The sequence below is a fragment of the Hyperolius riggenbachi genome, chromosome 11, assembly GCF_040937935.1.
Source record: "Hyperolius riggenbachi isolate aHypRig1 chromosome 11, aHypRig1.pri, whole genome shotgun sequence".
Taxonomy (NCBI): Eukaryota; Metazoa; Chordata; class Amphibia; order Anura; family Hyperoliidae; genus Hyperolius; species Hyperolius riggenbachi.
Genome location: NC_090656.1, coordinates 121,322,888 through 121,339,372, shown reverse-complemented (window position 1 = coordinate 121,339,372; position 16,485 = coordinate 121,322,888). Strand labels below are relative to the sequence as shown.

The 16,485-nt window shown below is 45.0% G+C and overlaps 1 protein-coding gene across 1 annotated transcript in view; it reads left to right on the top strand.

The window, feature by feature from the left end:
• Positions 1 to 41: 41 nt before the first annotated feature.
• LOC137537870 (mucin-2-like) overlaps positions 42 to 16,485 on the top strand; it is a 327,684-nt gene continuing 311,240 nt past the window's right edge. Inside the window, exon 1 of the mRNA XM_068259818.1 lies at positions 42 to 95. Coding sequence (XP_068115919.1) covers positions 80 to 95 — 16 coding nt within the window. The 5' untranslated portion in view covers positions 42 to 79. The remainder of the gene's footprint in view (positions 96 to 16,485) is intronic.

The following is a 16,485-nucleotide window of genomic DNA, read 5'->3' as shown; positions in this document are numbered from 1 at the left end:
AGCAGCTAGCCCCGCCCCTCTGCATACGTGTGTGCTGGGCTCTGGGAGGAGGAAGAGAGGAGAGAACAAGCTGTGTGTAATGGCAGCTGGTGGGGGTGAGTCCTAATAGAGTGTCAGTGTGTGTGATGAGGCATATTGCCTGACAGTTTGTGAATGATCTTTGGCTACATAATAGGGTGTCACAGTGTTTCCATGTCTCCCACATAGTGTGTTCTTGGATTTCAGTGCCCCCCTCCTCCCACTGTGTTCCAGCACTCCACTGCCCCCAACCCCTCCCCCCACACATAACTTTGTTCACCTCATTGTGTCCCAGCATTCCTCAACCCCCATCCCCACATAACATTGTTCCCCTTATTGTGATTCATCAGTACCCCCACCCCCCAGTGTGTCCATGCAGTTCAGTGCCCCCCCCCCCCCCCTCCCATACTCTGACCCAGCATTCCAGTCCCCCCCTTCCCCCATACTCTGTCCCAGCATTCCAGTCCCCCCCCCCCTTTCCCCCATACTCTGCCCCAGCATTCCAGTGTAGCGCCCTTATTGTGTTCCCGCATTACGGTCTCCCATATCAACCCCCCCCATTCCCCTTAGTGTGTCCTGGCATTCCAGTGTCCCTCCTCAGTGTGTCTCAGTATTTCAGTGTACCCCCTTCAGTGTGTTCTTGCTTTCCTGTGCCCCAGTATTTTCCCTCAGTGTGTCCCATCATTATAGTTTCCCGCTTAGTTTACCCCAGCATTCTTGTGCTCCCCTTAGTATGTCCCAGTATGTCAGCTTTTCCCAGCACTCCAGTGTCAACACTCCAGTCTGCCTCAGGACCCTTTCCCACTAGTTGCGCACACATGCATTTGCTTGTGTGCAACCTGTTTAAAATAAGAATCTTGTGTGGCCTTTTCCACGGCTGCGTTCCGATTTAAAAAAAAAACGCAAACGCATGTCTGTGTGATTATGACGCGTTTTGCGGTTCAATGTAAACTAAAGGATCGCATGAAAAAAGCATAGAAATTTGGGTACTTATCCGTTAGCCGGGCGCATCCGGCAGGTGGCGCTGTTGATGCTAATTCCAATCATAGGATTACTTCACGTCAACCTGTGAATGTAAACCGCCGGATGCGCCCGGCTTAAACAGATCAAGCCGCCGGCTTGCTTCGTGATTGTCTCGCTCTCCTCCCCCTCTTGCCCTCTCTCGTATGAGCCTTGGGGAGGGGACATGCGTGTCCCCCCAGAGTCGTTAGTCGCGGCATTGCGACGAATGACTCTGGGGGGACACGCATGTCCCCTCCCCAGTGTTCTATAGGAGAGAGGGCAAGAGGGGGAGAAGAGCGAGACACGAAGCAAGCCGGCGGCTTGATCTGTTTAAGCCGGGCGCATCCGGCGGTTTACATTCACAGGTTGACGTGAAGTAATTATGATTGGAATTAACATCAACAGCGCCACCTGCCGGATGCGCCCGGCTAACGGATAAGTACCGAAATTTGTTTGTGTTTTTTATTGATTTAACAACTAGTATCTATTTTCAAAAATCAAGACAACACTTGCCAATCAGAAAAAGGCAAACGCGTAAAAAACGCACAGCAAAATTGGTCAAAAACGTTTTGGTTTTGCAGTGGAAAAGGACCCTTAATGTGTCCCAGCACTCCAGTGTCCAACCTCATAGTGTGTCCCAGCATGTCCCTCCTTTGTGTGCCCAACATTCAAGTGTCACCCTGCATAGTGTGTCCTAACATTCTTGTGTTTCCCCTCATAGTGTATCCCAGCATTCCAGTGTTCCCCCTCATAGTGTATCCCAGCATTCCAGTGTTCCCCCTCAGTGTGTCCTACCATTCCAGCATTCTAGTGCGCATCCTCATAGTGTATCCCAGCATTCCAGTGTTCCCCCTCAGTGTGTCCTACCATTCCAGCGTCCCAGTATTCCAGTATGCACCCTCATAGTGTGTTCCAGCATTCCAGTGCCCCCTCTCCCCCCCCCCCCCCCCAGTGTTTTCTAGCATACCAATGCCCCCTTATTGTGTTCCAGCATTCCAGAGTCCCCTCTCATAGTGTGTCTTGGCATTCCAGTGACTCCCCCTGTGTGTGTCCTTTCCAGCGTTCCCCCACAGTGTGTCCCACTGTGCCAGTGTCCTTCCTCAGTGTATCCCAGCATTGCAGTGTCCCCCCTCAGTGAGTCCCAGCAATCTAGTGCCCCCTCTTACAGTGTGTTCAAACATTGCAGTGTTCCTTTTAACCTGTCCCAGCGTTCTAGTGTCCCCCTCAGTGTGTCCCAGCATACCAGTGCGTACCCTCATAGTGTTTCCCAGGATACCAGTGTCCCCCCCCCCCCCTAGTGGATCCCACCATTGAATTGTTCTACTCAGTGTTGTCCACCATTCCAGTGTCCCCTCAACGTGTCCCAACATTCCGGTGTTCCCACCTCAGTGTGTCCCAGCATTCCAGTGTTAAATGTTTTGTTCTGTAAATATATAGTATATTCTGTGTATATTTCATCCATTGTCTATTAGCCACATCCACCTTTTGCGCCTCTCACTAACTAAGCTGCTCAGAGTGTCCCTCCTAGCGTGTCCCTTTCTCATTTTCAAATGTTGGGAGGTGTGCAGTATCTGTTATCTTTTATCATGCTAAAACAGGAGATGAAGCCATATTTATTTTTACAGCAACATTTACAGGAAAAACAGGCAATAACAAACAAGCACAAAACCAGCAATATATTCATTTAAAGTACACCTGAACTGAGAGGGAAATAAAACTGACATATTTATTTCCCTTTTTAAAAAAATGCAGATGGCTTGGCAGTCCTGCTGAGCCATTGTTTTTAATACTTACAGTACACATGGCTTTTATAAGAACTTTGAGGCTTCATTTACAGTGCCACGTTGCAAAGCTGCGTTTTAAAGTCATATAATGCAGGTTACCACACTGCACTGATAATACTATGGGCCGTTCACAGTGCCACATTATCGTTGCGTTGAAAATGTTGCGTTGTGGTAACTCACTGCTTGTAGTGCGTTACCTCTAAACGCAGACACGTTGCGTCCCACTGTGAATATGCCCTGAGAGGCCGTATGGAACAAGTCCAGTCATTTTGGTGCCCGCTTTGCAGTGCGTTTCGACTGATTTAGGCCGCAATGTTAATTAGGGCTAAAGCGGTGCAGCCCAAATTGCAACAAAAAATTATGCAGCTAAGGGTAAAATGAGGTAATCATTAAGGGAATATATATGTTATATTCCCTGAGATTACATAGCACAGTGAGAGCTGTCTTTCAGCTTCTCCCTGTGCCCAAATTACCATGCAGCCGGAACATATATATTCAAATTTACCATCAGATGTATATAAAAAAAAAATAGTGGCCGAACTAGGGCTGTAATTGTATATTTAAGTCGGAGTTATTCTTATTATGTATGTTTATCTGACATCTTCCATTTTTTTTTTACTTAGCCTGTACGATCAGGATGTAGAAGAGTCAAAAGGTGTAAAAAAATTATTAAAAAATAAAAATTTCACAGTAATTGGCATTTTAAAGGTTTTTTTTCTTACCCCCTCACGGTTGCCGACTAAAAACAAGGTTAAACCATGCCCCTTGTAAGGAGTGCAGTGGCACTGCAAAGCCTCATGGGAGAAAGCCTCCAGCTCTCTCCACCTCCTCACTGCCATCTGTTGACTATTGTGGTATTTAAAAGAGTCACTGGTTTGTACTGGAGGGAGTTGGAAGATAATTCATTTACTGCTGCTTGTGGGTGGAAGAAGTAAAGGATGCATTATTGGGGGCTGGGGGGGGGGGTAAGAAAGAGGTTGTTGGTTGTGAGGGGCAAGGCTGGAGCGACAGGAATATTTGGATTAACATACAAAATGCCTTAATTCTTAAAAGAAAAAGAGCTAGTTGTGGTTTCTTTTTATGTGGGGATGGTTGTGGTATCTAAAATCAGCTGTTACAAGCTACAGCAAGTGAGGGCATTTGTAGAACCAGAAAGACCATCACACTCTGTTCAAATTACAATCTTCTGTGTGCCTTTATTGCAACATATTTCCACACACAGTGCAATTAGTATACATGAAAACCAGTACAAGCTCCTGGCAATAGATAGGAGACAAGAACTCCCTCAGTCCATCCAATTACTGACTTGATACTGGTCACATGGGCTTCAAATCATCAAAGGCTGTTTAATAAAAAAAAAAAAAAAGGCGGGCAAATATGTTATTCAGTAATTTACCCAAAACCCATGGCTTCAATTTCCAAAAACCTGTGTGGTAGCAGCAGAAGAGTGTGGAGTTTGTTACAGGATGATCCGTGCAGTGAGGGCATTACAATAGTAAGAGGCATCCGCAACATTCCTTTAGAATGTACGTTATACTACCTCTGTTCACTCTAAATCTGTCTTTTAGTCTTTCTTTACATTGTATTTAATTGCAACAGCTTAGATGAACTTCCAAGAGACATTACACATGCCATGCTTAGGTGATTAGGTGATTTCCCCACTAGCTCCTCCCCATCTTCAAACATGAACTGTCTGAAGGGCTGCAGAGGAAACTTCTTTTGTTCCTCTGTCTCCTCCATTGCCTGGGGGGGGGGGGGGGGGATGTAGAAAATCTTGACCCTCCTGAGAAGGCATTGCATTGCATCCTGTCAGCATGCGAGGCTGTTTCTAATGGCTCTCTGCTTCAGTCAATCGTAGGTAAACCCTCTCTGTTCTGTGAGTCAGGGCTCCCGCACAGCCTTCGCACTGTTTATTACAAACCGGAGCTGCCGGTAATCATCGAAAATGATACTTTACTGCATGCTCTAATCTTGATGAATTGACATTTGTTGAGGTGTTTGTCAGGAACCGGCCTGCGGCACGCCTGCGTATACGGTTCCCGACTGCGGGTTTGACCAGATCAAGCGGGGAGCAGCCTTATTCGAGCTAAAACAAGGCTGGGCCCCCTCAGAACACCTCTCACTGCCACCACTAGCTGTTCGCTAGACACTTCCACTCTGCTGTGGAGTCCTCAGCGCGCACTCCGCGTTTTCGTATTCGGGTCAGCTTTGCGCTTAGGCCGAATAAGGGAACGCCACGCACCCACACACACACACAGTTGCAATCTTACACTGTAGTGAAGCAAAAACCCACTAACAGTCGTTCCGAACGATACTGTTAGCCACTCTGCTGTCGCTACTCGCACTGGCGTTTTTCGTACGTTGGGTCAGCTGTGCGCTTTAGGCCAACGTATGACAAACGCCCCCACACACAATGCAATTACAATTTCATATGGTAGTGTTGCTCAAGCATACAATTAGGCATGGACTATACACAGTTGCACTTCAATCTCTTCTAGGCTATGAGTGTTAGTTTAGCACAGCAGAAGTCCAGCTTATTAAATAACGATTTAATATTCCATAAAAAACGTGGAACAATGCAGAACAGAATATATACAAAAGATTAAAAAAAAAAAAAAAAAAAGTTACAACGATAAAAGTACAAAAATACACACACGGATATTTGTGTAAAAATAAACGGGGGAAAAAAGAACGTTACCAGCTTAGGTTAAAACGTTGTTTGATGGGAGGACGCCGTTTCAACCAGGAGTCGCGATCATCCCTAGCTAAAGCGCTACCTCCAAGAGAAGATTCTTTCTAGGTATCTGGCTCTTCCTTTTTATACTCTGAAGTGTCCCCTGTGGCATTTAATGTCCAGCCCCCATAAACTAATGCAATTTCCCCGTTTGTGACATCACCGAACGCTTGTCATAATCTTCCTGTGATATGCAAACGTCAAAGGGTTCCTGTTTTAGCTTCTTGAAGGTTGAAGAATTCAATAGGTAAGATTGTATCCTACCAGACATCAAAAGGCTTCCTCAACATTATTTCCTAGGTTAAAGTGTATTTTAGCACATACATGAAAAGACTTCCCTAGTCCACGTTACAGGTGACAACCCCAATGTTGACAGTATTTCCTAGCTGATCAAAGATAAGGATATAGTTTGCACCTCCACCAATAATTTAATTTCCTCACAACGAAATAGTGTTTAACACACAGGAGGCTCTTCCTCAACAGAAGTGTAAATGTTTCAAGTGTCAATGACTTCCACACTTCAATTCTGCCATTGTCTGATTACCCCAGCTTATTCACTGAAGTCCCTTTAGATGCAAATGTAGTACAGCCAGATGACCATCACTTCAAAGCAGAATACACATGTGAGATAAAGCAGACAGAAAAATGAGAGATATGTTCCTGTACTCCCTAATATCAATAGCACCTCAATATATCACCACAGTGTTCACCGCACAAGTCGGTAATTTACCTCACTGCTCGGTAATTTCAGCTTGCTATGCGGTAACAGCCTTGATGAATTGACAATTTACCAAATACTCCAAAAAATAATCTGCTTTCAGCACTACTGAATGCAGTAATGCTTGATGAATTGAAGCCATGGTCTGTGAAAGGGCTAGAGCAGTGTGTCTCAAACCTGTCCTCGTGACTTCCCAACGATGCATGTTATGCAAGCAACCTCATTTATACACAGGTGGGGTAATTAGTGTCTCAGCTACATGGAATCCCAACTAGCTGAGATACTAATTACCTTACCTGTGCATAGCTGAGGTTGCCAGCAAAACATGCACTGTTGGGGAGTCACGAGGACAGGTTTGAGAAACACTGGGCTAGAGTCTTAGTCAATACATCTGTGTGTTACATATTGGTGATAGACTGTAGCTTAGAGCTGTTTCAGGGTAAACTGCCTATCTTCAAGCCTAGAAAATGGGCACTCGCTTCAGTTCTGTGTGAGAGTAAGGAGAGATTCTCTCCTCCTCATTCTTTCCGTTGACTGTCATCAATTTTAACTGCTCTGCTGGATAGGGCTTAAAGAGAAGCTCCGACCAAGAATTTAACTTTATCCAAATCAGTAGCTGAGACCCCCTTTTACATGAGAAATCTATTCCTTTTCACAAACAGACCATCAGGGGGTGCTGTATGACTGATATTGTGGTGAAACCCCTCCCACAAGAAGCTCTGAGTACCGTGGTACTCCTGGCAGTTTCCTGTCTGTGAACCTTGTTGCATTGTGGGAAATAGCTGTTTACAGCTGTTTCCAACTGCCAAAAAAGCATGCAGCAGCTAATTCACCTGCCAACAGAAAAAATGTCACCATGTGATGTCAGAATGTGAATCGGGGATTTAAAAGATTTTACAATGGGCAAATACTGACTAAATCATTTATACATAATTTATTGTAAAAATGAAGCACTTTTTTTATTACATTATTTTCACTGGATTTCCTCTTTAAAATCAAGTGTTACCACATAAGACGAGAGCAGAGACTTTACAAACCAAATAAGTTGGATTGTTTTGTTATGCTAGTTACACGTGATACAATTTTCTGACACATTTACTGTCAGATTGGTTACTTCCAACAGATCTGATTTCTGATGAGTTTTCCGCTTACTTCTATGGAAAATCGTTCGGAAATCAGATCGGACCTGTTGGAAATAATCTGACAGTAAATCTGTATTGTGTGTAAAGGATACCAGAGCCGGAGATAGTTTGAGAAACGGGGGAGCAGGCATGTATGGGAAGCTGTCCTGCTGCCCACTGCTTTCAAGCCCCCCCCCCCCCCCCCCCGTTCTCCTTCGACCCCGCCTTTTCTACCTAAATGCCCTCCTGCAACCCCTTCTAGAGCAACCTCTTCTTTTGTTGCTTTTGCAGTATGGTTTGGGTCATTGTCTATCTGCACTGTGAAGCGCCATTCCAATGAACTTTGAAGCATTTGGCTGAATATGAGCAGATGCCCGAAACACTTCTGAATTCATTCTGCTGCTTTTGTTAGCAGTCACATCATCAATATATACTAGAGACTTAATCAAGAGAATGCAAAGGTGAGCGCACACCATAAACTGCCAATCACTAAAGAACTTATCCAAGCGGTGCAACATCCAGAAAAAGAGCAGATTCAATCATATTCACTTCAGAAGTAAAAATTCCAGGAGCATCTCGCCAGTATCATAAAAACTTCAATGCTTTAATTCATAATCTTCCTAAAGAGCAGTTAAGCAATCAGGCAGTAAAAATTGAAATTGTACTTATCAAATCCCAAGAACAGTGCTGCAGCTTATTGGTTCAAGTCAATGAGAGGTGCGGAGGAGTTATAGCACTGTTCTTGGGATTTGATTAGTGCAACTTCAATTTTTACTGTCTGATTGCTTAATGTCACGAATGGGGCAGCTGCGGCCAACTGCGCCGCCGCAGCTGCCTCCACGCCGCCACCCGTCCTCCCGGCATCTAGGACGCCGAGGACAGAACGTTTGTGTCAGGAGGTCGCCGTCTCGCGCGGGCGCGCGCACAGACGGGACCTTTATGCTGGGAGGAAGCCTGTCAGCTGACCTGCTGGTCAGCTGATCGCAGAGGAGACTCACGGCGCCCAGGATTGGCTGTGCGCAGGGGGGCGTGCCAGTGAAGTCTCCTCTGCTTCTTAAGCCTCCGGGCTTCAGTCTAGCACTGTCTGCTGTCGTGAATACCTCGTGTGTTAGCGCTCAGACCTTAGACCAGATCCCAGGTGTTGAAACCAAGGACTTCACACCTAGCCTAGGAATTATTTATATTGTATTATCTGTGTATGACTCTGGCTATACTCTGACTCTGATCTCGTTTACTGATTCTGTACCTCCGCCTATCTGCCTTAGGCCTCTTGCACACTGCAAGCGATGCCGATTCAGATTCCGCTTTTTAATCAGTTTTTACATCCGATTAAGATTCTGATTTGCAGTTTGCTCCCTGCACACTGCAAATCGGAATCTGAATCGGATGTAAAAACTGATTAAAAAGTGGAATCGGAATCGCGTGCAGTGTGCAAGAGGCCTTATAGTTGCTGAACCTCTGCCTGATTTCTGATTACTCTTCTGCCTCACAATTCTGCATTGATACTTTCCTCTCTGTTGCCGATCCTTGCCTGTCTGACCATTCTACTCACCAGTGGGCCCTCGCCACTGGTGAGGTGCTAGCTTCACCAGCTCCTCTGGTGAAGTTATTCGTTAGTGCAGTACTGTTTGCGTCTTCTGCTCCTAGGCTGCAGTACAGTCTGAATCACCTGCTTCTCAGGCGATCATTAGTTCAGTACTGTTTGTATCTCCAGCTCCTAGGCTGCAGTACAGTCTGAATCACCCGCTCCTCGGGTGATCACTCGGCTGCAGTACACTCTGAATCACCCGCTCCTCGGGAGATTCGGTCTCTTCAGTATTGTATCTCCAGCTTGCTGGAGCTTGAACCCTATTACACGGTCAGTGTACCGGTAGTACCTCACCAGCCCCTCTAGTGAGGTCTCATCAAACTATTAAAGTTACAGTACTCTATTACACGTTCAGTGTACCGATAGTACCTCACCAGCCCCTCTGGTGAGGTCTCATAAGACTATTAAAGTTACGGTTGCACCAAACACTACACACTCAGCTCTTTGTGTTACTATACTGGTATTATTGGTGATTCTGCAGATCACACATAATCAGGTATAGCAGCTGCATTGTTGGTGATTCTGCAGATCACCAAATAATCAAACATCTGAGTTGCGACACCCAACCGTTACACTTAACTGCTTTTTAAAAAGATTATGAATTAAAGCATTGAAGTTTGTATGATACTGGCGAGATGCTCCTAAATAAATACTAGAGAACCATTTCTATTGGCAGCCATACATGGCCACGCCATGACACTTCCACCATCATTCTTTACTGATGAGGTGGCATGCTTAGGATCATGAGCAGTTCCTTTCCTTCTCCATACTCTTCTCTTCCCATCACTTGCTACTAGTTAATCTTGGTCTCATCTGTCCATAGGATGTTGTTCCAGAACTGTGAAGGCCTTTTTGGATGTTGTTTGGCAAACTCTAATCTAGCCTTCCTGTTTTTGAGGCTCACAGATTGTTTACAACTTGTGGTGAACCCTCTGTATTCACTCTGGTGAAGTCTTCTCTTGATTGTTGACTTTGACACACATACACCTACCTCCTGGAGACTGTTCTTGATCTGGCCAACTGTTGTAAAGGGTGTTTTCTTCACCAGGGTAAGAATTCTTCCGTCATCCATTACAGTTGTTTTCCATGGACTTCTGGATCTTTTGGTGTTGCTGAGCTAACCGGTGCGTTCCTTCTTTTTAACCACCTTATGACCAGCTAACGCTGATCGGCCTTTACAAGGTGGCAGCCCCAGGACTGCGTGACACCAATTGACGCCAAGTCTTGGAACTGTAGTTTAGCAGGGAACGCGCACAAGCATGCGTGATTATTCACGGAGCTCCGCTCTGTGATCAGCCTGCTAGCTGCTACAGATAGCAGGCCGTTAGCAAACGAAAGGGGAAAAAAATCCCCTTTGTTTTACATCGGTACATCGCTGCTATCTAGTGCAGCGCTGATCAAGGGACACTTGGCTGTCCCTCAGAGCGGATGGCAATCTAAGCCCTCTCATAGGCTGCTGCCTATGAGAGGCGGAGAAGAGGACGGATTGCCGTCCTTGTCAATTCAGGACGTGGAAGGTGGGTGGGAGAGGGAGGGAGGGAGGGAAAGATAGACTGTGTTGGCTAAATAAAACAAAAAAAACAAAACAAAGGATCGCAGGAGTGATCAGACACCTCCAAAAGAATGTCCTGTTAAAGAGACTCTGAAGCAAGAATAAATCTCGCTTCAGAGCTTATGCCCCTGCTAAAACGCTGCTATCCCGCGGCTGAACGGGGGTCCCTTACCCCCCAAATCCCCCCTTGCAAAATCAACGACCAACTTGGTCGTAGATTTTGCTGCTGTTGAGGCAGGGCTAACGGCTGCAGCCCTTCCTCTCAGCGCCGTCTATCAGCGGCGCATTGCCGCCTCTCCCCCGCCCCTCTCAGCAAAGGAAGACAGAGGGGCGGGGGAGAGGCGGAGATACGCGCTGATCGACGCGTGTGAGGCAGGGCTGCGTGCATTAGCCCTGCCTCAAACAGGAAGAGATCCCCGTGAGTAGACGAGGGGATTTGGGGGGTAAGGGACCCCCGCTTAGCCGCGGGATAGCGGCGTTTTAGCAGTGGCACACATGCCCCTGCTGAATATAAGAGCTGAAGCGAGTTTTATACTCGCTTCAGTCTCTCTTTAAAGACAATAAAAGTAATTCGATTCATTTGTGTGCTGAGTTGTATGGCTGTGCAGCAAGCTGAGAAAGCTTCAAAGCCCTGTGTTGTGAAAATGGCCTGGTCACTAGGGGCATGTAAGCCTGTGGTCCTGAAATGGTTAATTATGTTCCAAACAGTTGTTTTGACCACACCTAATGTTTTTGCTATCTCTCTGATGGGTTTGTTTTTATTTTTTTCAGCCTAATACTGGCTTGTGTCACTGATAGTGACAGCTCTTTGGATATCATCTTGAGAGTTGACAGCAACAGATTCCAAATGCAAATGGCACACTTTAGACCTTTTTATCTGCTCATTGTATTTGTGATAATGAGGAAACAACACACACCTGGACATAGAACAACTAAGAAGTTAGTTGTCCCATTACATTTGCTCCCTGTAACATTCTTACCGTCCAACGGCAGGTCCCACGGCATCTCCGGTGTGATCCGGGCGAGCGGCCGGACTTCGCAGCCGACGTGTTTTGGCGGCATCCCCAGCGCCCCTCCGGTGGTGAGTTCCGGCGTGCGTGCGACCAAGCGCGTGTGCGACTGCCTATTAGCCTTATAGGCTTAGGAGGAGGATCTAGCTGAGGTCAGCAGTGATGTCACTGAAGTGACATCGCTATGGGAGTGGTTTCTGGGGAATTAAAGGGGAACTTCAGCCTAAACAAACATACTGTTATTAAGTTACATTAGTTATGTTAATTAGAATAGATAGGTAATCTAATCTTTTACCCACCCTGTTTTAAAAGAACAGGCAAATGTTTGGGATTCATGGGGGCTGCCATCTTTGGCATGGGGGCAGCCATCTTTTTGGTTGAAAGGAGGTGACAGGGAGCATGAGACACAGTTCCAACAGTCCTGTGTCCTGATCACCAATCCCAGCTGCACACACTAGGCTTCAAATGTCAAATTCAAAATGTAAAAAAAAAAAAAAATTGCACCAAAACAGCAGAACGAAACAAAATCAGAAATCCCATCATGCTTTGCACAGCATAAGGGGAAAACTGCCTGGGCAGTTTTCTTCTGTGCAGCTAAAAATAAGGCTTGTATAAGAGAAACAAAGTTCTGATGCTGTGAAACTGTTAAAGAAACAACAGGCCTTTTCAGTGCTGCTGAGTCGATTTTTAGTCTGAAGGTTCACTTTAAGATCTGTATATAAGGCCAGTGCTTTCAGTCATTCACTGGCCTTGATACTAATCAGTTCACTGGTTTCAGGTCTAGCTGGAAAGCCATTCTGAGATACATTGATATATTGTGTAGACGCACAATATATCTGTAGTCTATTCAGTCAGTATTGTTCTTGTAGTTATATTTTGTAATTATTCGTAATGTATATTTCCGTGTATCAACCTTTTGCCTGCTTCTTGACCTCGCTCTAGTCTGATCCTTCTGTACCGCTGTCATCTGATACTCGTTACCGACTCGGCCTGTCCCTGACTACGTTATTGCCTAATCCTTACAATACGACTGACATCTGACTTATGTATATGGCTCTGCTCGATTATTGACTACGATTTAGCCCAATTACTCTGTACCTGGATATCTCTGATTCTGTGTTGACTACGGACTGGTCCAGACCTTACTTACCTATTGTTTATATATATTTGTACATTACGCATCTGTATGTCAGTTGCCTCACGTTACGCTATCTCATCACACACCAGCGTGACATTATCAAGGCCCTAAATAAAAATGGACGAGTTGCAAAGGCAGATTGTCTCATTAGCAGGAGCCGTTAATCAATTCACTGAGCAGGTGGCAACGCAGCAAACTCAGTTGACTCAGTTAACCAATTCCGTTGCTCAGTTGATTGTCTCCGTCGATGCGAATAATTCGCAGTCGGCTCCAATTGCTCTTATCATACCCAAAATGCCGTTACCAGAAACGTTCTCAGGCCTACGTTCAGATTTTAGCAACTTTCAAAATTTGTATGTCTTATTTTGAGGTACGGGCTAGATCGCCTGGGACTGAATCCCAGAAAATTACTTTTGTTAAAACTTTGTTACAGGGTGACTCTCAGACATGGGCTTGTGGCCTAAAACCAGGTATTGAGGCATTATCTTCTGTTAACTTTTTCAAGGCCATGGCCACAATATACGCAGACCCTGACATTACAGCCACTCGCAAATTGAGATCTCCAGCAAAGCCGACATACTGTGGAGGAGTATGTGGCAGAGTTCAGGAGGTGGTCTGTTTCTGTAAATTGGGGTGGTACAGCACTTATGGACCAATTTATATTTGCCCTGTCGGATTCCGTAAATGACATGTTAGTGAGTCCTCCGGAACCAAAAAGTTTAAAGAATGCGTTATCTTTAGCCATAAGAGTCGACAGACGTTTGAGATACAGATGACAGGGAAATACTTATACTACTGTGGCCACCACCACTAAACAGGCTAGTGCTTCCTCTGTAGTAACAGAAGAACCTATGCAGTTAGGATATTCCAAACTTTCTCCTGCAGAGAAACTTAGGAAGAAAGAGAGTCTATGTATGTATTGTGGGGAAAGGGGGCATTTTGTTCAAACTTGTTCTGCAAAGAGGCTTCTGGAAAACTCCAGCACCTAAGTGAAGAAAGGGAACTTCACTTGGGTGGTCAGTCTTCTCCCCTTAAAAGTAAAAAAATCCTGTTACCTGCTACCATAACGTGGACAACAGGTCTCTACAATGTCAGGCTTTTGTAGATTCCGGAGCTGCAGGGAACTTCATTGATTCTGTTTTTGCCACTGAGCTTGGTATTCGGGTTAAGTCCTTGCAGAACAAAATGTTTGTCACGGCTATCGATGATACTCCCTTACAGGCCAAAAAAAACATTTCTGCTACACCGGAAGTCTCACTGCAGATAGGTCTTAAGCATTCTGAACAAATTCAGTTTTTTGTTTTAAGAGTGCCCTCCAGTCCCTTGGTTCTAGGGTTACTCTGGCTTCAGCTTCACAACCCTGGGATTGATTGGGATTCTGGTCAACTCACCTCGTGGTCATTTCACTGTCAGGAGAATTGTCTCGAGAAAATACTACTTTCTACTCTAGTCTAGAAGTAAAATGTAACGAGGTCCCATCACTGTATACTGCTTTTTCTGATATTTTTTCTGCACATTCTGCAGATAAGTTTCCTCCACACAGGCCATATGACTGTCTGGTAGAATTGTTGCCTGGTACTGTGCCCCCCCAGAGGTCATTTATACAATCTGGTCCCGAGAAACTGGCCATGAAGGAATATTTTAAGGAAAATTTGGAAAAAGGTTTTATCCGACCCTCTACATCTCTTGCTGGGGCAGGCTTCTTTTTTTGTGGAAAAAAAGGACGGGGGCCTCCGTCCCTGTATTGATTACCAGGGTCTTAACAAAATTACAGTAAAAAAATCGCTACCCCTTGCCCTTGACTGATGACCTCTTTTCTCAAGTCTCGGGGGCTAGGATTTTTTCTAAGCTAGACTTACGGGGGGCCTACAATTTAATACGTATTAATCAGCGAGATTAATGGAATACGTCCTTTAATACCCAAGATGGGCATTACGAATACCTTGTTATGCCCTTCGGGCTGTGTAATGCCCCGACCGTCTTCCAGGATTTTGTAAATGATGATTTCCGAGATGTCTTAGGTAAATTTGTTGTTCTTTACTTAGATGACATCCTTGTTTATTCTGGCTCATTACTGGAACATCGTGAATACGTGTTACAAAAATTGAGAGAGAATTCTCTATTTGCGAAATTAGAGAAATGTTTATTCGAGGTGACTCAGGTACCATCCCTCGGCTACATGATTCCTGGCTCAGGCCTCTCTATGGATCCTAAAAAACTTTCTGCAGTACTTGAGTGGCCTCCGCCTAAGGGGTTAAAAGCTATTCAGAGATTTTTGGGCTTTGCTAACTACTATCGCAAGTTCATAAACATTTTTTTCTGATTACTGATCTAACAAGAAAATATGCTGATCCTGCAAATTGGCCTCTTAAAACTTGTGAGGTTTTCTCTGAATTAAAGGATGCATTCTGTTAAGCTCCCATCCTGATTCACCCTAATGTCACTTTACCGTTCATAGTTGAAGCTGATGCGTCCGAGATTGGAGTGGGAGCGGTCCCGTCCCAATTCTCTGGTCAACCTGAGCGCATGCATCCCTGTGCATTTCTCTCTAAAACATTCTCTGCAGCCGAAAGAAATTATGATATAGGTAACGGAATTATTAGCTGTAAAAATGGCTTTCGAAGAGTGGAGACACTGGTTGGAGGGAGCATTACATCCAATTACCGTTTATACTAACCATAAGAACCTGGAATATATAGAGCGAGCTAAGAGATTGAACCCCAGGCAGGCACGATGGGCCCTGTTTTTCTCACGTTTTAATTTCATAATCACATACAAGCCAGGGTCTAAGAATGTAAAAGCTGATGCTTTATCCAGGAGCTTTGAAACTGACTGCCTTTCAACCACTACACCTGAAAATATCTTACCTTCTAGCCGAGTAATTGCTGCACTTCAGACAAATAAATTTCCTGATGTTAATGCATTGTTACAGTCATATCAAGTTGATACTCTGAGTGATAAACCGTCTGGGGTAGATTATGTCCCCTTACAGTTACAGTTACAAGTCCTTCAGCCATTGCATGATAGTAAACTAGCATGTCATCCGGGTGAGATTAAGACATTGGAGCTATTGTCCCGGCATGTGTGGTGGCCTTCCGAAAGGATTGTAAGGCTTTTGTGGCAGTATGTGCCACTTGTGCGAGAAGCAAAGCTTCTCGGAATGCTCCTCGAGGTTATCTTATGCCTCTGCCTGTTCCTTCTAGACCCTGGTCACACTTCTCTATGGATTTTGTGGTAGATTTGCCTCCCTCTGGAGGCAAAAAAGTGATTTGGGTCATTGTAGATCGGTTCAGTAAGATGGCACATTTTTGTGCCACTTCCCGAACTGCCTTCAGTTCAAGAATTGGCAAGGCTGTTTATTATACATGTATTCTGATTACATGGAATCCCTGAAAATATTGTGTCAGAGGGGTCCAGTTTGTTTCCCGGTTCTGGCATGCTTTTAGTGACCTGTTGGATATTAAACTGCTTTTCTCTTTAGGGTTTCACCCTGAGACCAATGGGCAGACAGAGAGAACTAACCAGTCATTAGAACAGTACCTACGATGTTTTGTTTCAGACTGTCAGGAAACATGGTTGGAGTACTTTCCTTTTTGCTGAATTTGCATTCAAAAACCTATCCAATACTTCTACTAAACTGTCACTTTTTTGGATAATGACGGGTCAGAATCCCAAATTTACTTGTTTCCCTTCCTCTACTTCTTCTTTTACAGCTCTGGAGGATTGGAGTTCTCACATTTAGCAAATTTGGCCTCAGGTACAGCAGAATCTGAAAGATGCCGTGGCCCATCAGACATTTTATGCTGATGCCCATCGCTCA